The sequence below is a fragment of the Aphelocoma coerulescens genome, chromosome 17, assembly GCF_041296385.1.
Source record: "Aphelocoma coerulescens isolate FSJ_1873_10779 chromosome 17, UR_Acoe_1.0, whole genome shotgun sequence".
Lineage (NCBI taxonomy): Eukaryota > Metazoa > Chordata > Aves > Passeriformes > Corvidae > Aphelocoma > Aphelocoma coerulescens.
This window is the reverse complement of record NC_091030.1, coordinates 377,337-402,761: the sequence shown is the minus strand read 5'-3', so window position 1 is coordinate 402,761 and position 25,425 is coordinate 377,337. Positions and strand designations below refer to the sequence as shown.

At 48.1% G+C, this 25,425-nt stretch overlaps 1 protein-coding gene across 1 annotated transcript in view; it reads left to right on the top strand.

Annotated features, from left to right (window-relative positions):
* Positions 1-25,425, top strand: part of RABL6 (RAB, member RAS oncogene family like 6) — a 50,901-nt gene that overhangs the window by 15,617 nt on the left and 9,859 nt on the right. The window contains exons 4-10 of the mRNA XM_069031740.1: positions 2,492-2,544; positions 3,644-3,735; positions 4,595-4,735; positions 5,736-5,841; positions 10,185-10,288; positions 18,839-19,191; positions 21,397-21,559. Of these exons, the coding sequence (XP_068887841.1) occupies positions 2,492-2,544; positions 3,644-3,735; positions 4,595-4,735; positions 5,736-5,841; positions 10,185-10,288; positions 18,839-19,191; positions 21,397-21,559 (1,012 nt within the window). The remainder of the gene's footprint in view (positions 1-2,491; positions 2,545-3,643; positions 3,736-4,594; positions 4,736-5,735; positions 5,842-10,184; positions 10,289-18,838; positions 19,192-21,396; positions 21,560-25,425) is intronic.

Here is a 25,425-nt window from a genome sequence, read left to right as displayed (position 1 = left end):
ACTTAGCTTTGTATTGGTTATTTGGCATCCAGATGATAATTTGGAGATGTGGGGAGGTGTGTTGTGAAAGCTTAAAAGCTGTGAGGTTGGTTAGTGTGGTGAGGCAGTGGGAATGGCAGCTGCCAGACTGTGCTGCTCCTCTTGGCTTGTGACTATTTGGGAGTCTTTTTTTTAATGTGCAGACTCCCTGGAGTCCAGACTTCCCTGCTGCCTGCTGCATTCTCCTTGGGCCTGCTCAGGGAGCTGGGATCATGTCTGGAAAGCTGCCATTTGTTAAAATCTTCCCAAGATGAGCTTGCCTCTGGCCGTCGATTGTGTTGGATTTTGTGTGGCGTGTGTAGTAAATATCATCTCCTTTGCTACTCTTGGAACTGACAGAACACAGGAAAGATCCCTCTCAGCAAAAGTCACAATCCTGACTCATCTTTCTGGCTTTGCAGCAAGTTGTGTAACTGCTGTAGGTCATAAAGCTGATTCTTACAGATTCAGTAACAGATCCTGAATGCAGAGAAGCTGCTTGAATGCAGGGGAGTCAGGAACAGTTGTGAATTCCTGTCTCTTGCAACTTCTGCCACTTTGGTTCCCACATATTTTCCAATACATGATTGAAGGGATCAAATTATATTTTTTTCTGTTGCCCCCAAAATAGACAAACACTTTCCCTTGTATTGAAGGTTCCTTTCCTCCTTGCTGCCCCTTCCCCCCTCTGCCTCCCAGACATGTGCTGCAAGAAAAAGGAAAGAGCGGAATTCATATTTCTATTATTTTCAGATGTCCCAAGTTAGATAACACAAAGCATGCAAATATTCCAGAGGTTTATTTTTGGCTGGCAAAGGGAAGCAGCTCCCTTGCACGGTGGACAGCATTTGCTGGAAGCTGTACTGAATCCTTCTATCCTGCAGCAAAACTGATGGTACATACTGATGCAGAGCCTCAAGTGATAATCACACCCCCAGTGTCCATTAGGAGCTGTTCTGTAGACTCCAGGGCACTGCTGCCAAGGGTATTTGGTGCCAGTGTTGCTCTTATGCCTGTAAATGAGGAGCAGCCATCGTTCCAGGGAGAGGACCTGAGCCACTGCAGCACAAACACCTGTGTTTTCTAATTGAAGCTCCTCCATTACACATCATTACAGCCTCAAAATCTGGACCTCATGCATACAGTGACACAATCCTCACTGTGCCTTGCCTTTACAGGCTGAATTACATCTTTTCACTGCATAGATCTTATCTTTGTCTGGTTCATCCTGCAGTTTGGGTTCCAAAAATAGAGCCTGTGCATGAATCTGTACACACATGCGCTTTCCAGCTCTGTGACTCCTTTGAGATGACCTCCTTTGCAGCACTGATGAGCTGCGTGCAAGAATATCACTTATTGCTCTGGATACACACAGAAAAGCATGAGCAGGGAGAGGTGTGCAGGTTGTATGTTCTGTCTCAAAGCATTGACTGTATGTGTGCCTGGGTTAGACAGGCACCTTGATTGCTCAGGATGGGAGGAGTGATGGAGAGTATTTGTGGTTGCTTGGGCTTCTCTTTTAATACCTAGAAATTTAGGTCATGCCAAGCATAATTTAGCAGTGCCTGCAGAAATAGCGATGTTTTGATATTCAGAGAAGCCACACAAATGTCACTGACTTGAAATGAAAGGAATTGAATTGAGGTGGGAAGAGACATGCACGGCCTAGACATCCCACACCTTCAGCTGCACTGGGAAGAATCAGAGCCCATACTTGGATCCCTCAGGGAAACACATTGCCCAAGTGAGGAGGGATCAGGATTAATATTTCTGCTCCTTTCAGATGTCAGCAGTAAGATGACATGAGTGGGGCAAACATTTTGCAGTCATGCACAGAAGCACCCACCAGAGTCGCCTTCTGTAACCTGCAGCATTAAAGCTTTTCTGAATAACTGTATTTTCTTTCTATTTATCCTTGAGCTGTGTGCAGGAAAAACAAACATTGTTTCCCATGAAGCATCTGGCAGAACCCTGAATTCCACATGTGATTCAGTAGAGTTAAGAGCTGGTGGAAGCTATTTTGGTCCTCAGTGTTACAGTGTCTTTTACAGAGTCAATGGGAGGGTTTTTGCAGGTGCCTCTGAGCTGCCAACACCTTCTGTTGTCAGCGACACAGGAAATTTCTAGAAGTGACAAGAAGGAATTCCAAGACTGTGCCAGTATAATTTAGTTAACTCGTCATTATTTAGACCAGGAAAATACAGAACGAAGTTGTTTCAGAGTACAGTTCTTAACTGCTGTCAGTAACATCTGGGAGATACTTGATATCTGTCAAATATAACTCCTGATCTTGAAGAGTTATCCTTTGTGCAGCAAGGCATGCCTATCCCACCCCTCCTCATCCCCCAGGCTTACAGTAGAAGTAGGATCTGCTTTAAGGTCATGTTCAAACTGCTGTGCTCCTGTCCAGACTCATCCTGCAGTTCATTGCACAGTGTAATGCTTTTTATGGTTTTTTACAATTCTTTTTAAGGAAAATGCAAAAAACGAGGAGATGGTTTGAAACTGGAGAATGACCCTCAGGAGGTGAGTCACCTGGAATGCAGAGGTCTGCCTCTCAGGGGGAGGCCTCTTGTCCATCTTTGGTCCACGGGGAGCAAGTTCTATATTTGTTTCTGCTCTAAGGCCAGCCTGGCAGGTGGGTGAGGGGCAGTGGTATCCCTGATGCTCTGCACTCTTTGCTCTGTGCATTTCAGCCCTGCTCCTGCCCTCACTGCTACTTCCCTTTCCAGTCTCTCACTGGGAGTGACTGTGCCCCAGATGTTTGCTCAGCAGCTTTGTAGCTGTGTGCCTGTGGGCAGAGGCAGAAAGTCCTTTTGTCAGGGCCTTCTTGTGGGGCCTGAAGAAGTGACTTGATGCCCTGCTCTGGCTGCTCCTTGGAGCTGGGCTGTTAGGCTCTTACTGGTGCCAGTCTGCTCAGGCTGTGCAGTCAGATGAGGAGAATTTTTCTTAAAATATTCTCCCATGGGAAAAGCCTTTATGAGAACAGTTACCACATCTGCTTCTTCTTTTGCAAATGTAGGTGCATTTTCCACTCCTGGGGAATGAGTGAGAATTGTTCCAGAGGCACCAAATTCCAGCAGGAGCCATGGAGCCCGAGTTGGGACCATGGAGCCCGAGTTGGGACCAGTGCTATCTGGACTTTGCGTCATGCAGAGTCCAAATGATGAAAAGCCAACTGGGTACTAATAAATCCTGTCAGCCCTCTATGGGAGAAACTGCCTTCTGCTTTTGGACACCAGAAGCATTAAGAGTAGAGCCAATATCTGGGTCAGGAAAAAGATGGAATTGGAGCTGTGTCCTCTGTCCTCCACCCTGTAGTTTATATGGAGTTCTCTTGCCAACACAGGATTTGGAAGCACAGGGGAAAAGGACAGGGGTGGGTTTTAGCATGTGCTATCTGAGACTGTCAAGTGCTTCACATCCTGTTCCTATGGGAAATGGAAGCTGGGAACCACCAGGTATCTTATTTCAATGATAATGGTGTGAAATCCACAGATATTCCTTACAGTGGTTGTCACTTTAGGAAGTTTGCCTATTCAGTACTGTATCCATTGTGTTTTGTACCAACCTGAAGTTGAATCCAATTATTTACTTCTTTGCTTCTTTGCCTTTATTTCCTCAGGCAGAATCAGAAATGGCTCTGGATGCAGAGTTCCTGGATGTCTATAAGAACTGCAACGGTGTAGTGATGATGTTTGACATCACCAAGCAGTGGTAAGAGACCTTTTGTGGCACCATGTGATTCTCCCTTGCTCAGGCAAAACAAATAACTTCCAGATTTCTAGATTCCCACTTGGATTTGGAAGCTGATAACCAGCCTAATGAGTTGAAGCAAGCTTGTATCCTTTAAAATAAAAGCTTTATCTTGTGACATGACTTTTAATACACTCCTCTCCTGGGCTTGTTCCAAACAAGCAGTGTCCCAGTGGGTTGTGTGCTGCAACTGCTGATACGCTGCTGGCTGAGGCTTGATAATTAGTGGTATCACAGGTGCAAAGAGCATGTTACAAACCCCTGCTCCCCAGAACACAAGGGAAAGGAGAATGCTAGTGAGAAATTCCCAAGAAACTGGTATTAGTAAGGATTATTTAGAGGCCCCAGGCTGCGTTTATGTACAGAAGTAATGAACTGTTCATTTTGCACACCTGAGGAGGGTGAGAAAGATAAGGAAACCAGAGTGGAAAGAGGAGGGGGTGAGAGCTCCTGCTCTGTATTTAGGCTGGTGTTGTTCAGGTTTGGTGTGGGTCAGTGAGCCTGTGGACAACTGAAGGGAGGGAATCCTTTCCTTCTGCTGACCCCACACCATTTTGCAGGACTGAGGGCAAGATTGCTGTAGGAGATGTGAGGGTTCTGGTGAAAGCGAATTACTGAGCTTTTGAAATTGTTTCTGAATAAAGAATCATCCAAACATATTGAGGGTTAATGTATTTCTCTGGTGGGGTAAAGAAGCCACAGACTCGGAAGGATTTTGGAAAAAAAATTATTGTTTGTGGTTTTTTTGTGATTTGTGCATGAAACTGCTAACAGAAGGATGTTCCCACTCATCTGCCTCTCTCTCTCCTCTCTGATGAAGGACATTTAACTATATTCTGAGGGAGCTTCCTAAAGTGCCGACCCACGTTCCAGTGTGTGTGCTTGGGAATTACCGGGACATGGGGGAGCACCGGGTCATCCTGCCCGGCGACGTGCGGGACCTCATTGACAACCTGAACAGGTGAGGGGGTCCCCGGGCAGGGCAGCAGGCCTCAGCTGCTCCCTGACACCAGCTGTGGATGTTTCACATCCATGTCACGTGTGTCCTCTGCCCTGTGCCTGCCTTGGGCTCCCAGAGCTCCCCATGTCTCACAAGCAGCGCCTGCTGACACCATGGGCCCTTTGATCTGGGAGCAGATCGTTCACCGTGCTCCTGGAAACTGGGAGTGCTGGCAGCATGTGCCTTTCAGAAGTGCTGTACCAAACAAATCATCTTCTCTCTGGATAGTCCTCCTCCTGTGAAAGAATCCTCTCCCTGCTGTCCTCTGCTCCAAGTGACTGAGCTACAAGAGAGCCAGCCAGTGCAGCTGTGTCCTTGCTCTGCCTCTGAGCATCCCCACACAGCACTCACGGGGCATAGCCAAGTCACACCTCCCTCGCCAGCCAGACGAGCATTTCCTTTAAGCAGAGATCTGAGGTGCTCTGTTATGTAGTATAAAATAGTATTTGTTGGTCAAGATTCAGTAGATTGTACCTTTTTATGTAGTTTTATGTTTTTAAGGTACTTTTTTGTTTTCCTCATCTCTTATTTGTTTATGCCTGTGTCGGGTACAAAGAAATGGTGCCAGTTTTAAGATTTTATCCACAATTGAATAATTTCTTCACTAATTAATTTCTATATATGATTTTTGTCCATCTGATTGTGGTTTTAAAACAAAACCTTCACTGCGAAATGAACAGCTTGTAAAGCTGTGAATCCCCAGTTTAGGAAACCAATATCCCAGTGTCCTGACAGAGTATTTCATAGCCTGGCAGACACATGGCACTGTCACACACCAACAGCCACCTTCTGCCACCCTTCAGTGTGAATTTTGGCTGTACACAAAATAATGAGTCCAAGCAGAATGACCTGCTGGGCTATGTTTGAGGGTGGGGGCTGGCTTGTGGGGTGGCTCGTGGTGTGTAATCCAGCCCTGTGCAGGGTGTGCTGGGTACAGTGTCCTTCTCTCTGCTCGGCACAGGCCTCCCGGCTCCTCCTATTTCCGCTATGCTGAGTCTTCCATGAAGAACAGCTTTGGCCTCAAGTACTTGCACAAGTTCTTCAACATCCCCTTCTTGCAGCTGCAGGTAAGGCAGGGATGTTGTCCTGATGTGCTGGGTGTGTGGGACAGATTGGATTTGCTTCGTCTCTAAGGCAGGAATTTGGTATTTGGGGTTTCATTTGCTGTTTAAGGGTCCTGAGAAGATTTTTGTTTTCATTAGAGTTGGTATAACAAAATTATGTCAGAACATTGGTGGCTGTGACTTAAACGTGTCTCTGGTTGCAAGAGCTGAGCTGTGCTGAGTTCCCAATGCTGGCCTCTGGAGAAAGGCTCCATTTGCACTGGTGTGAAAATGGCATCCAATGGTGCAGTTACCAAGTCAAAAATGTAACATGCACACGTTTGTTAAACTTCGGATTTCAACTCTGTTCAGTTAAAACTCAGATGGGAAGAGATTTGGCCATTACCTGAGCAGTTCAGGAACCTCTGTTTGCTGAAAATCTTTGTCTTAATGGTGAAGGGCATTTAATATGAGATCCATGTGCTGTGCTTGGATCCTGTTTCCATGGATCCAATCTTGTATTTCTTTCATAACTGAGGATTCTTGGGAGGGCGGAGGGAAAGGCAAAGGCTGTGAAGAGTGGGATTCTCATCTGTGGGCCTTTAGAAGATCACCTTTTGTGGTGATCCTATTGGTCCTTTGGGATCAATAGCTTATGCTTTTTGAGGGCACATAGGAAAAACCCAGGCAGTTGATCCTGATTGTCTTTCACCAGTAATTGAAGTGTCTGTGTGTATTTTTATCTAAACAATCCCCAGTGAAATGCTAGTTCAGAAGGAGCTGAGATATCTTAGTGGATGTTACCAGGTCCTCAGGCTGCAGAGCAGAAAAAACCAGGATAAAAGAACTGAATGGGTTAAACCCCAGTGAAACAAGTCAAACAAATTTTTGAGGAGGAAGTTGTAGAAATCTGAGCTGTAAATCCAACCTGCTGCTCAGTGGAGAAGGCTGAAATCTGCCAGCATGTTGCTGGTGAAATGTTTGGTTTTATGACACTGCACATTTGGAGATTTTTGGTTGCTTCCACCCAGGTTTTGGGGTTTTACTTGATGTCAGATTTCAGCCAAGATGGGCTGCATTGGTTTTTCCAGTGCCCCTCGCACTTGTGGCGCAGGTTCATGAGCAGTGCCTCGTGCTGCTCCACAGTAGCTGCCTTGGAGCACTTTGCTGCTCCTGGCACCTTGCTGGGAACCTTGTGTTGGAGTGTACAGGGACCAGGCCTGGCCCTGTTTAACATCCAGTGCAGCATGAGCTGAAATTTGTTGGAAAATCACATCTAAACTTAATTCCTAAAGTTTCTGCTTATCCCTTCAGAGATCTTTGCCAGTACTAGGCTCCAGAAGGGAGTTTTTTCCTTTGGAGCAGAGCAGAACTAAAGGAGAAGGATGCTGCCAGGTATGAAATGCACATAGGATTTAATCAGCCTCAGAGGTTTCTGTGTCCCTCAACCTGCCCTCCACAGCTTTCCAGGGCAGAGTGGTCCAGCTGTATCCGAGGTCCCAGGCTGTCCCTCAGCAGGGTTGGTGTCAGTGTGTGGTTTGCAGTGGCACATTCCTGGGCTCAGTTTACAGTCATGCATCCTCCATGGAGAAAGCAGGGGCTGAAATCCATACCCCCAGTACAGAGCACATTCTCTCTGCCAGCCTGAGCCGTTCAATTATTTATCAGTTCCTTTCCAGGGGCAGGATTGGCAAACCCAAGGATGCAGTTTAGCTGTAGGTATTGCTGGTGGCCCACAAATGGGATCAGGTCACCCAGGCCTCCGGATGCTGCGCTGGAAGGAGACAGGATTCTGCAGACAACTGAAATTGCCTTTTCCCAGGAAGCCCTTGCAAGTGGCTTTCAGCTAAAGCATTGGTCTGTAGCTCATGATTTATTCCCTTCTTTTGAGTCATTGCTAAAAATAAGCTGTTTCTTTAATATTTTAATAACCAGCATGATAGAATATATTTTTGAAGTATTTGGAAGTTTGTTAGTAGTGATGAATTTGTACAAAATTAATTGCAACTCTCTCTTAATTTAATATATATTATTGATTTACTGTGATCTGTGAAAATTGAAATAAATAAAACTGGTGTGTGTCTCAGTGCCAAAGTGTAAGGCAAGGCACACCACTTGTTTAACAGAAGTCATTATCAAAGAGCCTAAGGTAAGCACTGGAGAGCAGTAGTCCTTCTGTCTCTGTTTGTTCAGCTAATTTGCTCAGCATGTGTTTCACCTGTCTTAGGAAACTGGGGACAAAGAAGCAGCAGACTTGCCCTTTTTTGTCTCATTTTTGCTTGTACTGCATGAATAATATAAAACGATGACATCTACTACTTCTGAGATCTTGATTTTCTTGAATTCTAAAATCTGGAATTTGAATTCTAAAGTCTTCATTAGTACTTCTGGTTAGTGTAGCAACTAAATATGAATAGCATATTTTGCTGAATCCTTCTTGTCTGTAAACCACAGTAAAGGAATTGGCATTAACTAATGACTTCATAATTCCATGCATACATGTTAATTAAAGTCAAGTTCCCATCTGCAGAGAGCACTTGAATATGATGAATCAAAATTACTCAGCAAAGAAAAGAGGGATTGCTCCAAGCTCTTAACACAATGGCAAAGGTAAACATGAAGACTCTATAATGCCTTGGAAGCAAAAAATTAGCTTAAATGATCACAGAAGCCCTTAAATTTCAAGAAGGGCTCTGTCCAGTTCCAGTAAATTCGGGTTGTCAACTGTGATGAATCACCTAGTCTTACAGTACAAAATAAAAATTACTTAAACCTTTTTTGCTGATTTCAGTCATGGTAGAATTTGATATAAATCAGTTGCTCCGTAGGGGGCTCAGGCTGTGCTGTGACCATTCCCCAGGACACAACACTTGCTGGGATTTGTATGAGCCAGATTAGTTAATTGTTCTTCACATCTGTGCAGTGTCTCGATAGCTTCAAAGTTGTCACCTCTATGAAGCTGTAATGCCAGCAGCATGTGCATGTAGAGACTGAACACCATCACTTCATGCAAATGTTTGTCTTCTCAGATGGATTTTATTCTGGGAATTATGTAATAGATTTCCTTTTGGGCTTTTAGTCTGATGGGATCTTTCTGCAGTGAGTTTAGGTGTTGTCAAACAGGCAATTAAGAATTCGCCATGGTTATTGATGCTAGCCTTCAAAAATATTTCTTAGAGGAAAGCTTAAATGGACTTGGAGGATAAGGCAGTTATCAAAGTAAAAACCTTGGCAGTTTGGAGGAAGCCTGGGGTTTCTCTGCCATCTCCTCCTGCCTAGGCAGGGACGCAGCTCGTGGCACCACAGCCCTGCCCCAACGGGGACTGTGCAGGGCTGGGAGTCACCAGCCCTGCTCAGCACAAGCTGTCCCTGCTCCTGTGCCACCCAGTGCACAGGCAGCTGGAGAGGGAGAATTGATGCCCTCAGGCACTGAACATTGTGGCTTTTGACTCCAAAATTCGGGAGGTGAGCTGACTGGCATGGCCAGTGCACAGCTGTGTGCCAGCCAGCTGTGCCTGAGCAGAGGGGCTGGGGCTCTGGGGCAGGATTTGCACCCCTGACAGCTCTAGTGTTGTCCAGGGGATCTGGAATGATGTTTCTGCAGGAGTGGATGCTGTGTCAGCCCTGCAGGGCCGCAGCCCATGAGGGAGCTGGCTGTGCCTGTGGTTATTGATCTCTCCTTGCTGCCGTCTGGGATGTCAGGAGGAGGGAGTCTGTTAAGCCAGCACTTCCCCTCAGCTGAGGTTTTGGTTAGAGTTCTGTTGGAAATGTGGGAAAGGAAGGACTGAGTGGGGCAGCCCGGGGTTACATTAGTGCAGTCAACTCACTTTATTGCCTGTTTAAACTAGACTAGGGTGTCTGGCCCCTCTCTGTGGGACAGCAGCTAGAGGCAGAGGGGCAAGGACTTCTGAAATGGCCCTGAGTTGGCAGGTTGTGCTCACTCATCTACCTGGACAGCAAAAGAAAATTGTTGGGAGGCTTTGCATCAGCTGGGTGCTGCTCCCAGAGGGGCTGATTTAGCACAGGGAAAGTCAAAGGCCTGAGTGAATGGTTTGCACAACTGATTTCTGCAGGAGCTGAATCCGTTCTCCAAATGTAACTGGTGATGTGGTGTCTGAAATAACACATTATTGATTTATGGCTGAGAACAGCTCGCAGAACAAAGTGCTTCTTACACACAGACTTTATGGATTATCTACTTTTTATTCACTTTCCCTGAGCACTCTGTATTTAAATGGACACCATGATCAGGGCCAGGGCTGCTGTTGGACGTGTTGCTGTGGTAGAGTGGTGACATGGGATCTCAGTGCACACAGATCTGTTACAGTCACCCTTTGCTCAGACCCAGCTTGTTTTCCTTTCCTCAGAGGGAGACGTTGCTACGGCAGCTGGAGACAAATCAGCTGGATATTGATGCAACTCTGGAGGAGCTGTCAGTGCAGCAAGAGACTGAAGACCAAAACTACGAACTGTATGTCACTGAGCTGTCTTTTCTAACTGTTTTGGGTGTCACATGAGTGTTGGGCAGCCCCAGCTGTGGCATGTGGCCAGGTCGAAGGGTCTAGCGAGTAACATTTAGGGAACCTTGGGATAAAATGTTGCTTTGGAATGGCATCGCCTGAAGTAAAGCATGCACCTGGGGATCCCCTGGTTCCTCTGCCCTGTGTCTGTTCTGTGTCCTGGCTGTGTGCTTGGCTGCTTGGAATAGCATTTGCCAGATTTAGCCCCACAAAGCCAGAGCACCTGTAGCACAGTGAACAGGAATCCATAGTCTGTGAATTCCTGCCACAAGGCCTTTATTGCAGTGGTGTGCAAGCCAGAAAAGTCAGCCTCGGAATGTATTGAAAAAAAGATTATTTACAGGCAGCTTTGTTTGGAAATTAGAATCAATGATTGTGAAATATTCATGCACAGGCTTTTGGACAAGCATTTTTCAGACCAAGTATAAAGTTCTATAACCTTGTTCAGCATGTTTTCCATGGAGAGCATTGAAATACCCCAACTGACACAAAGCAGTGCTGTTTCCAGAGCGTTCACCTCGTTATACTCCTCAGGGACTAGTTAGTCACCTCATGCCTTGAGCACTTCTCTTGACGTCCCTACTCAAAGGACTGGGCTGTGTGGGCTGTGCTGTCAGATGGTTTTCCATAGTTTTGTTTGTACTGCTTCAGTAATGGGAGGATACTTAATAGAATCAAGAGTTGGCAAAGCTGTTTCAAACTCACAGCGCAGGATCTTGCTGCTTCGTCACCTCTTGCCTTTCCAGCAGCTTTAGCATGTGCTGGGATTCCAAATGTGTTACTTCAGCTCACAAATCTAGCAGAAAAACAGGTTGCATGGGGCTTGGAGCAGCCTGGTCCAGTGAAAGGTGTCCCTGCCTGTGGCAGGGTCATGGAATGAGATGAGCTTTAAGGTCCCATCCAACCCAGACCAGACTGGGATTCTGTAGCTGTGAGAACCATCTTCTGCCATATCTACCTCTGGGTTAGTGTGTGTTGGGCTAGCTCTGAGAAGCATCTGAGAAGAGATCTTAGATCTTAAAAGTGGCAGCAGCAGTGTGGTAGTGGTGGAAGGGTGACCAGACCTCCTAGTTCTACCAACAGGCATTAGACTGGATCGTCCCATCCAGTGTGACCACACTGCCATGCTGGGAGGCTGTCGGCACTGTCAGGCTGCAGAATTAGCTTAACATGACCTCAGAAATATGAGAGCCTGACAAAAGAGGAGTTGCTAAAATATTAAAAGCAGGACTTTTCTGTAGGATTCTGGTTTAGCAAATAAAGTGACATCTTTATGCAGCTAGCCAGCTCCTGCACGTTCATATCTGTACTGAGACCAAAGTTCTTCACTTTCAGAAAATAACACTTCTTTTAAGAAAGGGCTTTAAAATACCCCTGGTGCTTCCTGGCTAGTGGCACAAATCCCAAAAGAAAAGCACCAGGCAGTGTCATGTCTCAGTACTTTGATCACACTGACTAAGAGTGCTGGTTTTAGGGTTTTTAAGGTTTTTCTCTGTACCCCAGGTAGAAGCAGAGAGTCTGTTAGTTTGAGTGGCACCTCTGTGAGACAGATGAGCTGCAAAGGGGTTACTTCATCCCCGGAGTTGAAAGGTATGCACTTCCTACGCTCAGTTTTTATCCCTGCAGGATGTCTCCAAGCTTGAGTTTTGTAGCCAGAGACCCAATTTAAAGAAATGCTCACATTCCTATGTCAGAGAACCCAGGTTTGGATAAAGTTTCAACCTTAGTAAACAGTTCGGGCTGTGAAGCAGAGTACATGTGGACACAACAGTGTGTGCTGGGAATCAGAGCTTGCAGTGGTGAGGCAGGTCTGCAGTGCTTGTTACTAGGGCTTGGGCAGGTCCTTGCACCCATGCTTGTCAGATGCCCATCATTTTGGGATTACTGTGTTTAATGTGCTGCATCAGTGAGTGTCCAAGTGAGCACCTGGTGCACTGTCTGCTGCCACTCGCCCTGTTGTGCCCACCGTGTGTGTTGGTGCAGTGTGACTTGGTGACCCTTGGCAGATCACAGAATCGTGGAATTGTTGGGTTTGGAAAAGCCCTCTAAGATCAAGTCCAGCTGTTAACCCCGTCCTGCCGAAGCCACCACCCAACCACATCCCCAAGTGCCACATCCACATGTTTTTCAAGTACTTCCAGGGATGGTAGCTCCACCACTACCAGGGCAGCCTGTTCCAATGTCTGACTGCCCTTTTCATGAAGAAATTTTCCCTAATATCCAACCTCAACCTCCCATGGTGCAACTTGAGACCTCTTTAGCTTTTTCCTTTTTATTGCTTGTTACTTGGTAGAGGAGCCCAACCCCCAAGTGGCTACACTCCCTGTCACAAGGCCCCACGTGTCACACCTCCTGCCACAAGGCCTTTGTGTTGGTTGCTTCACTTTAGACAGCACTGGGACTTCTGCTGTGGGTCACCCAAATTGCACAGCAAGGGGAGATGACCACGGGCATTTGGGGCCACAGTCCATGGTGTGGCTGCTGCAGCACTTCCTCAGAGGCCATTCCTGCTCTCCTGCCATAAAATCAGGCCACGGAGCGAGGCAAGGTGACAGCGCTAGGACATCTCAGTTGTTCCATTCACCCCTGTGCACGTCTGGTAGCTGCTCTGTCACAATGACCGGTGCTAAATTTGGCTCAGTGAGAACAGAAAGAGAACAAGAACTCTTCCTCCTGCTGCAGCGAGGGGGACCTGAGGACAAAACGTCACTGATCCGAAATGTGGATCCCAGAGACAACACGAGGTGGCACACGATGCTGCCTCTTCTGCCTTACGTAAGCCAGCCTGGGCAGCCACTGCCTGGCTGTGCCTGTGGGAGACACGCTCTGCTTCCAGTTCTTTCCCTGTGTTTAGGCTCCCCGCTGCCTGACGCACCTCTGGCTCTGGTACTTTCCCTGTGCTTTCGGACTTCACATTTTCAGTACTGCTAAAAGAATATTTCAGCCCTTTCTGAGTTCTTCAATCCTTGTTAAACAAACAGCAGTGACTTTTATGACGTTCTGAATTTGTACGTATTTTGCTCAATTTATCCATTCTTAATTGTACCCAGCTTATCTTCTGTTTTCAAGGAAAATTTGTTTATGTTCCCATTATGTGTGCCCATTCCCCCACAGAAAGATGCCCGGGCTGGACAGCCCTTTTGGTGAAGAGATTTTCCCTAATATTCAACCTAAAACTCCCCTGGCACAACTTGAGGTTGTCTCCTCTCACCCTGTGGGTGCCAGACCAGTGACTGCAGACAGGCATTTGGGCTGCCCTGCCGAGGACTCTGCTTTGGGGAGACATGTTCCCCGCAGGGACAGCTTTAGTCCCTGCAGAGTCATTGGCTGGGGGGTTGGGGTTTTATTTGCCTGGTTGTTTTTTTCACATTGAGCATAGCTCATAATTTCAGGAAGACTGTGGTGCTGAGTAACACCAGCACTGTGGCAGGAGGAGCTGCTGCTGGAGCTGTTCTGTGGTATCCTCCTCTGTATGGAAATACAGGTCCGGAATGACACCAGCTACAGGCTGAATTCCCAGCTGGGAAAGTAAACCCACTCCTGCTTTCTCTTCCCCTGCCCCACTTTTATCTTCTCCACTTGCTGTGAATCCTTGTGGTCATCAGACAGGTCGGGAGCCAGCCTGTACTGGAATGGGACTCCATCTAGGTCACATTTTTTGGGGGTGCTGCATTAAGAATTAAGTGCATCCAAGCCTGTCATCTATCAGTCTTGCTAGAGAAGTGGGGGACATGGAGCATGTCCTGTATTTTATGGAGCAGGGAGTTACCCTGCTGCATCCATTTTGTCTGGTGGAGAACAGGACAACAGCAGGAATTAAACCTGCTTGGCCATTGATTCCACATTCAGGGACGTGGGCTAGGGGGGATCAGGGGCAGTACCTTTAATGAGCCCAAAACAAGCATGTGGAAATCTAACCCTCACTAACCCCAGTTAAATTGATGTCATACAGCCAGTTAATCTTCATTTTCACAATTAATAGAATAACCCAAAGCCTTTCTTGCCACATGAAATATACTTGAACAATTTATCACAGCATGTTAGAACCAGGAGCCAAAAAGCTTTAGGCTGCTCCTGTCTTCAATATTAAATGAACACGAGCACTGACAATTTTAGGAATTGTGAGGCTAACGAGTCCTTTTGTGTTTTTGTGTTTGCCCTGGGAGCAGAGCAACAGTAACCTGAGGCCCTGATGAATTTTTGTTCCCACAGAGCGTGTTCATCTTTAAAATTGCATAAAAGTTTCCTCTTGTGAGCAGGTCCAACCACCAGTGAATTATTCAGAAGTTTGAGGATGTTTTGGACTTGTTACTTGGTCTGTAATGGAAGGATTGAAAGGCAAGTAAGGAGCCCCTGTGGGTGAAGGCAGATGACCCACCTGGATGTATGTTGTATATTTGCAGTCTCTGTATCCCAGTGGAATAAAGGTGCTCAGGTGTGAGTTCACCCTGTGCTTTAGTAGGACCTGGTCTGCTACATCCAGTGTGGGCATGAAGCTACTTATTCCACGGTAAGGTTTTGAGTGAGTCCTTTTCCAAAGGACTGATGGATAGAACGAAGCATGGACAGATTGTATAGAATCTGAGAAAAAACAGACACATGGCAGGTTTGGCCCGGTGTGTTCCCAAAACAGCCACACTTGTGCCTCTGAGGAGTGTGTGTAAAGCCAGAGAAAGCATTCATGCATTATGTAGTATTTTCAAAGTGTGGAGGATGCTTAGACACCTCCATCCTGGAAATTACTGCGAGCTTGCTGGCAGCATTTCATGTGTGCTGATTTTCCACCCACCTCCCTCACGGAAGATCTGACTATAAAAACTCAGCAGAGCTGGTTTATGCTGCCCATGTAGAACCAATGTCAGACCACGCTGATTTCCCCAGTGTCACAGCACAAGGCTTGGCCCACATGTCTGGTTGGAGATGATGGAGGTGACGTGAAGCACACGTGTCACAGCTGTCCTTGCTGGGGCAAGAATCTGTGTTGTGCTGTCCCCAAATAATCATTTGTATCTTCCTACTAAAGAACTTGCTGTCTCCTGTTCTTGTGCCCTTCACACACCACAGGTGACAAAGGTACAGGAGCACAGGTGCAGACAAAGCCTGCATGTGTGTTGCACCCCAGTCTAGTTGTGCTGGAGGGAAGGATGACACTCTTTGTACTTCAGTTATGTAGCAGGGTTTTTTTCCTCCAGCTCTTAAAATTCATGTGTTTCTAGAGGAGAAACAGGTGGTAGTCGCAGCCTTCCCTCCCTCTGGAGCTGGCTACTTTCCCAGAACAAAGCAGGTTGTTTCCAAAATGGGCAGCTTTGGTTGAACCACGTACAGTAAACCTTCAAATACTCTGGTATTGTTAAGAGTTTCCTGTACTTTGTTGAGTCCACCTTTAAGTACTCTTTGAGCTTCATATTCTGTATCCTGAAGTGACTCTATACATTCTTTGTGTCTCCTTGTTCCCAAATCTTCAGTGCACAATCATCTTATCCTACCTGAGTCAGCCAGTTGCCTCATTGGGGGACTCAGCAACCTGAGGCTTTCTGGTTTCGTGCAGTGTTGGTGATTTAGGTGTTCCCACAGTCAGTCAGGGAGCCCTGCACAGTCAGGAGAGCAAGTAGTGCTGGCAGCAGTACCTTGGCTGCTGGGTGCAGCAGTGCCCAGGCTTGCAGGCTTCCATCCAGGATCGCTGTTGCTATAAACAGGAACGGGGTGCATGTAGATCAGCTGGGATTAATCTCTCCTCACGGTTGGGAGGCAGGAGTCTTTAACCCTGAGTGGGGCTTGGGAGGGGGAGGAGTGAGTACCACGAAGCAAAGCTGTTCAGCTGCCCTGTCTTTGGCTCACCAGAAGCCCTGGATCAAAGCTGGGAGGAGAGGAATGGCAGAATTCAGCACACAGCTGTGTGGTGTGGAGCCGAGGAGCTGCACATCCCATGCAGGCAAAGCTCATGAACAGCTTTTCAGGCTGTGGCAATTCACATGGTTTGGGGATAAAGAGCCTTTGCTTTGCTGGACGGAGGCTGAATTGCAGGACCCCTTGGTTTGCCTTTCCCACCCCACAGACGCCTGTACCCTGCTGGAGGATGCTGAGCCGTGGCCCCCCTCCTCAGGAAGGGAGTGCGGTGACAGAGATGTATTAAGCACACACTATTATGTTCCTGCAGCATGTGTGATGTATTGTGCACCTTCCAAACAAACCTGATGCAGTCTCCACAGAGCTCAGTGCAGGAGTTGAACTCCTTTATGTTTTCTCTCTGGTGCATGACAAATCCATGCATCATTTTCAGTGGAACGTGTTGTCGCGCAGCTTGCCCCAGGAGAGGGAGGATGGGGACTGGATGCTGCATCGCATGCTCTGAGCTCAGCTCTGCTGGGAGCTCATGGTGGTGTAGCCAGGGCTCTGGGTGGAATAGGCACATAATCTTTGTCCCAGACCCTGGTGGAAGCATCAGCGAGGCCACTGCAGCATGGCATTGATGTAGGTGCCTTGACAGTCTGCAGCTTCGTCACGAGGGACAGTGGAGGGGCAGCACCAATCTCTGCTCTCTGTGACCAGGGACAGGACCCAGGGAACGGCTGGAGCTGTGCCAGGGCAGGTGTAGGTTGGATATCAATAGACAGCATGTGACAGCCAGGCTCCTGCATGGTTGGGATTGCAGTCCTGAGTCCAGGCTTCTGGAATGAGCGAGGCGAGCCTTTTCCAGCCATTCTCATGTGGAGAACTGGGAACAGGAATACTTCTTTCCTCGCCCTTGAGTAGATGACGATTTTGTTTGTACTGTTGAATTTCTTCCTTTCTGTTACTTGGGATCATCCAGTTCTATCTGCATTTTGTCCCTGTCCTCCTCTCTGTTGATATTGCCTCACTGGTTCTGCTTTTTAGTGCTGCCCTTGATTTCCACTTTAGCCAGTTACTTAGTTAGGAAGGACTGCTGGTTTTCCACTTCAAGTAACAGCTTCCTGGGGCTATTGTTCCCCAGGGCTCCAGATGCTGCTGGTCACAAAATATATTATTTTGTTCCTTAAAAGTATATCAGGTTACTGCCTTAAAATAGGAAATGATATCTCAAGGAGGCTTAGAATCTCTTAGCCCCCGCTGTTTGCGTTCTGCTCAGCAGTCAGTCCAGGGAAGGTTCTGGCTGGCTCAAGTCCCTGAAGGACAAGGTCATGCTCTGTGTGGGAGAGGAGGCTCTCCTTTGACATTCTCATTGCCTGGAGCACAACCAAGTCTATCTTGCAGAACCAGCTGAACCCAGAGCCTCTATGCACAAATTCATTAAGCTTGATGAAATGAGAGGCGAGATCGGGATGTGCTGGATACAGGATGCTTCACTTTGGGTGTCCTCTCTAAATCTCTCAGCTGTGCAGTATGTGGCAGATCTAATTTTCAGACTATTTCATGGCAAGAACTTGGCTCTGTCCACGTTTCTTTCCACAGAGCTTGTGAAACAGGCTGCTGACACTGTGGGCTGCAGAGGGAGGCTTGGGCTAGGCTTGGGTTTCTTTTGGAAAAGGAAAGAGCTTTTCACTCTCTATAGTGGTCTAGGCTTTAATGTTCTTCCAGTTGGGAACCCAGCCAGGACCACAACCTGCTCCAGAGCTCCCGCTGCTTGGCTCCAGGGCCTCCCACAGAGGGGGAGTGTGTGCAGGGGAGAGCCTGCATGTGGGTCTGCACCCTGTGAGAAGGGTGATGGCAGTCAGTCTTTTCTGAGTCCTAAGGACAGCTCTTTTCTTTTGATGTTCAAGGATTTTCCTCTCAAATCCATTCTTGGCTGATAAAGAGGTTATTGTAGCAGTTTTCTTGAGCACTGTGATTTCTTCTGCAGAATCTAAAAATGTGCCATCTCTACAGCACTTACTGCTTTAGAGACATATGTCCAACAACTGACTTCAGGTTTCATTTCAAGCCCTGGCATGTTGTTATAGTCTGTCTATTCAGGGAGTTCCCAGTAGTGTTGCAAATATAGGTTTCATCCAGTAGTGCAGAGCAGGTTGGGATTCTCCACACCTCAATGCAGATGGGGTGAGTGCAGCTCGTGTGGGTAAACCAGATGTATTGTGACCCAGGGAGTCACAGTGCCACTGGAAGCAGATCCGTACCCTCCCAAGCCCAGCTGGAAGCAGACCCATATTCTCCCAGCTCAGCACACAGCCAGATAAAAAGGGCTTGTATAAAGGAGGGAGAGGGACTTTTGTTATGGGCAGGTAGTGACAGGACAAGGGACAATGGTTTTAAACAGGCAGAGGGCAGGGTTGGATGGGAAGAAGTTCTTCCCTGTGAGGGCAGGGAGGCCCTGGCATAGGGTGCCCAGAGAAGCTGTGGCTGCCCCTGGATCCCTGGAAGTGCCCAAGGCCAGACTGGACTTGGAGAAACCTGGTCTAGTGGAAGGTGTCCCTGCCCATGGTAGGGGTTGGAATGAGATGAGCTTTAAAGTCCCTTCCAACCCAAACCAGTCTGGGATTCTGAGATTCGCCATTCCTTATATTTGTAATTTATCTTCCCCACAGCTTCCTGGAAATGATGGAAGCCCGAAGTCAAGGACACACCTCACCACTAGCAACGAACGGGCAGAGCCCCTCCTCTGGCTCCCAGTCACCCATCGTACCTCCGAGCTCCACATCCACAGGCAGCTCCAGCCCCGGCACCCCCCAGCCGCCACCACCACTCGCCACAAGCTCCACCATCTCTCCTGACCCCGCCCCATCCTTCTCTCCAGTGCCTGCGCCCGAGGCCCCGCAGCCCCCCGCGCCCGCCGCGGCTCCCGCGGCCCCCCCGGCCGCAGCCCCCCCGCCCAAGCGTGGCATCATCGCGCGGCTCTTCGGGACATCCCCCGCCGCCGAGCCCGCTCCTCCCCAGCCAGGTAGGTGCGGCTGCCCTGTCCAGGCAGGATGTGACCTGTGGGCCTTCCACTGTTTCCATTTCATTTTCTCCCTGCGAGAGACTGACAGACAGGTGTGTGAAGGCCACAGGTGCCGTGTTTGTGCAGCAGGTGTCCAGGGGGAGTTGGGCTGTCAGTCTCTATTTTTCTCCTGATCATCATTTCGGTTTGTCTCTGTGCTGGATGGGGACTGTGCCCAGCCAGCTGGGTAGTGGCTGTGGCATGCTTAAGAGGAAGATCCTGAGCACACAGGAGACACTAATAAAATAAATAAAATGTCAGGTTCCTACCAGGAGAAAAATGCCTCTTTAATAGCAAAACAAATGGCTAGAGAAGGTATTTGAAGTGCCATCCTTGCACACGTGTGGCAGTCCAGAGGGGCTCCTGTGTGTAACGGAGAGAAGCACAGTGCTGGGTTTAAAGGTTATTCAGCCAGAAATGGTCACGTAGGTCCAGGCTCTGCAGCAGATCCCTCTGGGGAAATCTGCTCCTTCCGAGCAGGTCTGGGGGGTGGGAGCCCTCAGCCCTCAGCACTGGTACCCGGCGGAGCAGCACAGCCCTTGGTCCGGACCCCGCCGGACAGAGTGCCAGGGCTGAGGCATCAAGGGTTTGTTGCATGTAATTTTACTGATCTGGACCATAATTTGCCTGTCACATTCACTTTGTTTGTGGAGCTAACTGGAGCTGCAGAGCTGGCACTGCCTAAAAATCATGTCATAGTTTGAGTCACCCTTTGGAAATACCTCCCCTCTCACACTGGCTCACAGTGCTCCTGAGACACCCACAGAGAGAAAGGAGGAGGTGCTGGGAACACGGGTTGCAATTTCAGATGTTGAAATGGTCTGGTTTTAGATCTGCACACAGTGTTCTGCATCCTGTGCCTCTTCCCAGATATGACACAATGCACCCATTTTGGTTTGTTTATGACTCTTCCTAACCAGAGAAAACAAAACAAAAAGCAAAGAGGAGCAGATGTTAGAAATTCCTTGTCAATAAAAAAAACCTTTGTCATTTTGATCTGTAGAAAAAAAAAAAGACAAGTGGTCTACTACCAGTGTTACAGTGATTGGGTTTGGGGTTTTTCTTTTTCTTCTCTTTTTTAACTCTTTCTTAGCTTGTCAGCTGTTTTGGGCTTGTGACTTACAGCACTGATATCTCGGAATGCTTAGGGGTGGTTGCGAAAGCCAGCCTGGAAGAGCTGATGTGTCAGTGTTGCAAGGTTTCAGTAATGTGCCACGGGCCTGCCCCTCCACTGGAATGTGCCCAGGGACCAGTTCACTGGAAAGCAGCTGAAAAATCACTGTTACCAAGTAATACTTGGTTTTTCTGAGAGCTGCTATTTAAGATTTCTTTTGAAGTATTCGAGTAGTAATTCCTATGGCTGTGGTTTAGCTTACACCAATGCTGCTCTGTGGCGTTAGTGGTAGTGTTCGTATGCAGAAGTGATGTGAAAGTTGTGCTAAGGAGAGCAAAATCTAGGAAAAAAAGACATAAATCTTGTTTTACCCAAAAGGAAAGAGTCTAGATGTGAAGTGCAGCATGAGCAGAGGAAAAAGATTGAGTATTGCAAATTCTGGAAAGGTTAATCACTTCAGGCTTCTCAGTTATGCTAATTTAATGAGTTTTCATCCTGATACCTTGAAGATGGGTAAAGGTGTTTCTACAAATAAACTACATAAAGTCAGTCTCTATTTGAGGTAGCTCTTGAGCTTTTGTTTACACAGGACGTCTAAAAGCACAGTGTGAACAATTCTGCCTTGGACAGTTGCAGCTGAAAAAAGCAAGAGGGTAGGAGAGGGTGAACTGAACAGTCTGGAAAAGGTAAGAGAATGGTGAAGGGACATCCCCCAGGAGCAGTGTACATAGCACAGGTGTAATAAAACCTGTGGTACAGTCAGTTGCAGCATTCCCTGGAGAGCAGAGCCAGCCCTTGCCAGAGAGGTTTTCAGTCTGTCTAAGAGCTGGGTCAGCCTGGTGCATTCTAAACCACTATCCTGATCTGTGAGTGTCTTCATGTCCGACTCTGGGCTGGTTTATATCCTGTTCATAACCTTCCTCTTCCCTCACTGTGGAGCCAAGGTCCTGCTCATGGCTGCTGCCACCCTGGGAAGCACAGATCTGGAAAAAGCCAATTTCTGTCTTGCTTGTGGTGACGCCCATGTTTTACAACTCCTGTTGCTAATGCAGATCCTGCTGCTGCCACTCCCCCCCACCCTGCAGCCCCTGCCAAGGTACAGAACGTGGAGGACTTTGTTCCTGAGGACAGCCTGGACCACAGCTTTCTGGAAGACCCAGCGCCGCAGAAAGACAAAGGGAAACCACAGGCCAAGCACCGGGTGGATAGTGAAAGGTAAGGAAGGGAGGGTGGAGGGAGGCTGGCACAGGGACATGCCTGGATGTGCAGCCTGCCTAACGTGGGGCAACCATTCAGTGATTCCAGAGCAGTTAGCTGCACCAGAGGCTTTCTGGCTGGGGTATGGTCAGTCACAGCATTCACCATCTCCCATTTAGTGACAGACACTGCCCCAGCCCTGAAACTCCCTGTGCCCTGGGCTGATCCCACAGCCTGGGCAGTAGAGGAGGGCGGATTCTGCCCCTCCACCCCGCTCAGGTGAGACCCCACCTGCCAAGCTGCCTCCAGCCCTGAGGGCTAGCATCAGAAGGATGTAGAGCTACTGTAGAGAGTCCAGAGGAGGCCACAGAGATGCTCCAAGGGCTGGAGCCCCTCTGCTCTGGAGCCAGGCTGGGAGAGCTGGGGGTGTTCACCTGGAGAAGAGAAGGCTCCAGGGAGATCTTACTTCAGTGTTTAAGGGAAGGTGAGGACAGAGGTTTTAATAGGGCCTATTGCAATAGGACAAGAAATGGTGATTTTAAACTAAAAGAGGGGAGATAAAGGCTAAGTATAAGGAAGAAGTTTTTTACGACGAGGGTGGTGAGGCCCTGGCACAGATTGCCCAGAGAAGTAGTGGATGCCTCATCCCTGGAAACATTCCCAGTCAGGCTGGATGGGTCTCTGAGCAACCTGCTCCAGTTGAAAATGTCCCTGCTCAGTGCAGGGGGTTGGAACAAGCTGAGTTTTAAGGTCCCTTCCAACCCAAACCAGTCTGTGTTTCTATAATTATCTACTCCAAATGGCAGAGCTGTGCTTATGCCATAAGCTGGATTTTCTCTTTTTTTCCTTTTTTTTTTTTTTTTTTCCTGGCTTTGATGGTTTTTAACCAAAAAAAGGGAGAGGGGATTGTGTATACTGAGCTGCTCAGACAAGAAGATGTGCAACGAGCTGTCTGAAGGCAGACTGTCTCTTAAGAGGTGACCTAAGCATACTCTCAGGCTCTGTATCCCTTTGCTCAGAATATTCCTTGCCTGCTGCCTCCTGTCATCAGCACTGGATTAACCAGGACAGTAATTAAGTGCTGACACTGCTCATCTGTTAATGTGGTGGATTCTGTGTCTTTTGACATCTTTGTCATGATCCAGTATTTTCCACTTCAACCACAGCAACTTTAAATCAATGCTGTGTGTGAGGCTCAATGCCTGTATAATGCAGGTCAGCCTGAATCATCATCCCTTGTGATGGCAGAACACGTGGATGTTTTATTAAAACAAAAAAAAAAAAAAAAAGGGAAGAAAAAAGTGGTGGTTGCTGGCAGCGTGCTGGCCTACAAAGCATCTTGCTCATGGCTGTGGCAGAGCTGAGATATTTTTATGGGTTTAACAAGGAATTGTCAGGAGAGCCGAGCCTGACCTTCTGAGGAACTGGGTCCTGAAGTGCCCTCAGAGCTCTGGAGCTGCAGTTCTGCTGTGGGCAGGAGGCTGATCTTCCACAAAGCCTTCTGTGCTTCAGCGTGTCAGTGGAAGCAAATAGGTGTTAAAGTGTATAAAAAGTCAAACATGTTACACAGGGGTGCAAGAATCCTGCTCCTTGGTTTAGAGTTCATCCATTGCTCACAGTGATATCCAGTGCTGTCAGAGCAGCTCTGTTTCCCTGGGAGAAGACCTTGCAGCACATCCCTGCAAATTCACATGCTCGTTATTTCTCTGCAACCTGGCATCCGTGGCTTGCTCTGGTTTCTTCTATATATCACATTGTTTCTCAGTGGTCTGGCAATTTTCCATTCTGTGATGTGCTGAAATTCAGAGATGCAGATGTGGTTCTGACCATCACCTGCAATAACTTTTTCTTTCAGGATGCCAATTACAGCCCCATGGTAGCCAGGAACAGCATTCCAGTTCTGTGAGCACTGTCCTCTATAATCAGCTTCTGCTGCAGTGAGGAGGTGGTTGTAATTGCCACAAAATCTGCTGCAGAAATTTATCTCTGACCTAAAGAACACAGTAGATCTGTGAAATCGCTCAAACCTTGGGGAGATTTTATTGGTTTTAAAAAATGGAGTCCTGGAAGCTGCTTGTCCCCTGTACCTGAGTGAGGAACAAGGCCTGAGAATGTCCCAGCAAGATGCATTCAGGTCTCGTGGTCATTTTGAAGCAGATACCTGAGTGTTGAGCTTACACAGCTCACCAGCATGCCTGAGTGTGCTGGAGCCAAGGGTGAGCTCCAGAACTGAAGTGTCATTGAAGATGTGGCAGAAGAATGAGCCACGTTTTGAGAATTTGTGAAATTACTTCTCCTACCCAAATAAGAGGAATTGCCTTGGTGACTGCGAACAGGAGTCCTGCAGGGAGCTCCAAGAGCACCTGAGGTTTCATGTGTGGAGCAGAGATACATTCTCAGGGTTGGAAGGCAGCTCGGGGGTCATCCAGTTCAACCTCCCCCTCATCCTGGGCCACTCAGAGCCGGTTTCCTAGAACCATTTCCAAATGGCTTTTGAATTATCTCCATGGATGGAGAATCCACAGCCTCTCTGGCAACCTGTGCCAGTGCTCAGGCATGCTCAACTCCCTGACCTGTTGGCAGTGCTTTGCCTCATGAAGACCAGGACACCATTGGCCTTCTTGGCAGCAGGGGCACCTTGTTCAACCTGGCACACCCAGGCCTGCAGTGGAGTCCTGGGTTTGTTTAATGGCATGTTGTGGTCCTCTGACTTGCAGTAGAGAACTCCCCAAATCAGTTTCTTTACCAGTTAATTAGGAAGGTATTTCAATCTCCCAATTTGCTGTTTCAGAACTTAATTTGCTGCTCTTCAACCTGATGCCGTGAGCCAGTGTGTATGTGAGTGCCCCAGAGGACCTAATCTGGCTCCAAAGCATCTCCCCCTTGGCTCCTGCTGGGTCAGGCTGGCCTGGGTCCCTGCAGGGGCTGGAGGTGTCTGAAAGGCAGTTTATGCTTCACCTGACACTGTTCCTGATCATTCTTTTCTGCATCCTTAGACATTTATCTTAAACATGAATTAGATTTCTGTGTCCTTACATCTGAAGGGCTTTGAAGTGGTTCTTGGCTTTTATGGATCTGTTATGGATTCAGTGGTGCCTGGCTGTGCTAGCCCGAGGGAGGGAAGCCAAGGTTCACAGTAGAAGACCAACATCTCCTAGAACAGCCATGCAGGCTCATCCTGCAGCGTGGGATTCCCTCAGCTTACCTGCTTTATTAGAGCTTGGGTTTTTTCTCTTTCTTTAGCCCCAAAAAAGGATGTGGAAAGAGCCCATGAGCTCCCTGGGGCTGTGGGAACATGGCCCATGCAGGTCTGAGGCTGTGAGCTCAGGTTGCAGCAGGATTTGTTTCTTCCCCAGCAGCCGATCTGTGACACACCAGAGGCTCACTGAGGACACCCCAGCAGGCTCTAGGGTCACTAGCTCAGAGCAGACCGCAGTGAGCAGCATCATTTTTGGGGGGTACCTGCACCTGCAAACACGCTGGCTCAGTGCTCACGCCAGCTTGGCAGGGCTTCCAGGGCTGGAGGGAGTGGCGCAATGTGCTCGGGTTTGCATGCTTTGCTTTCCTTCCAGCTGGAACCTCAGGACCACAAGCTGATCCTAATTTTGCCTTGTCAGAGCCTGTTTATACTGCAGCAGTGATTTTCCTGATGTATATTCACTCCATTGCTCTGCTCTTACGCTGTCGCTCAGCGATCTGTGTTGGCTGGAGATGGAGGCAGGGTTCTCACTGCGAAGGGACGTGACCCACTTTGGCGAGGGGCTGTACACATGTGGGTGTTCGTTCGGACTGGGAAAGCTGGAAAGGCTGCAGGTCTGGATCGAGTGTGGAAGGACATTGGCAGCAATCTTTTAAGAGCCCCTGTGCCTAATAGAGCGGTGATG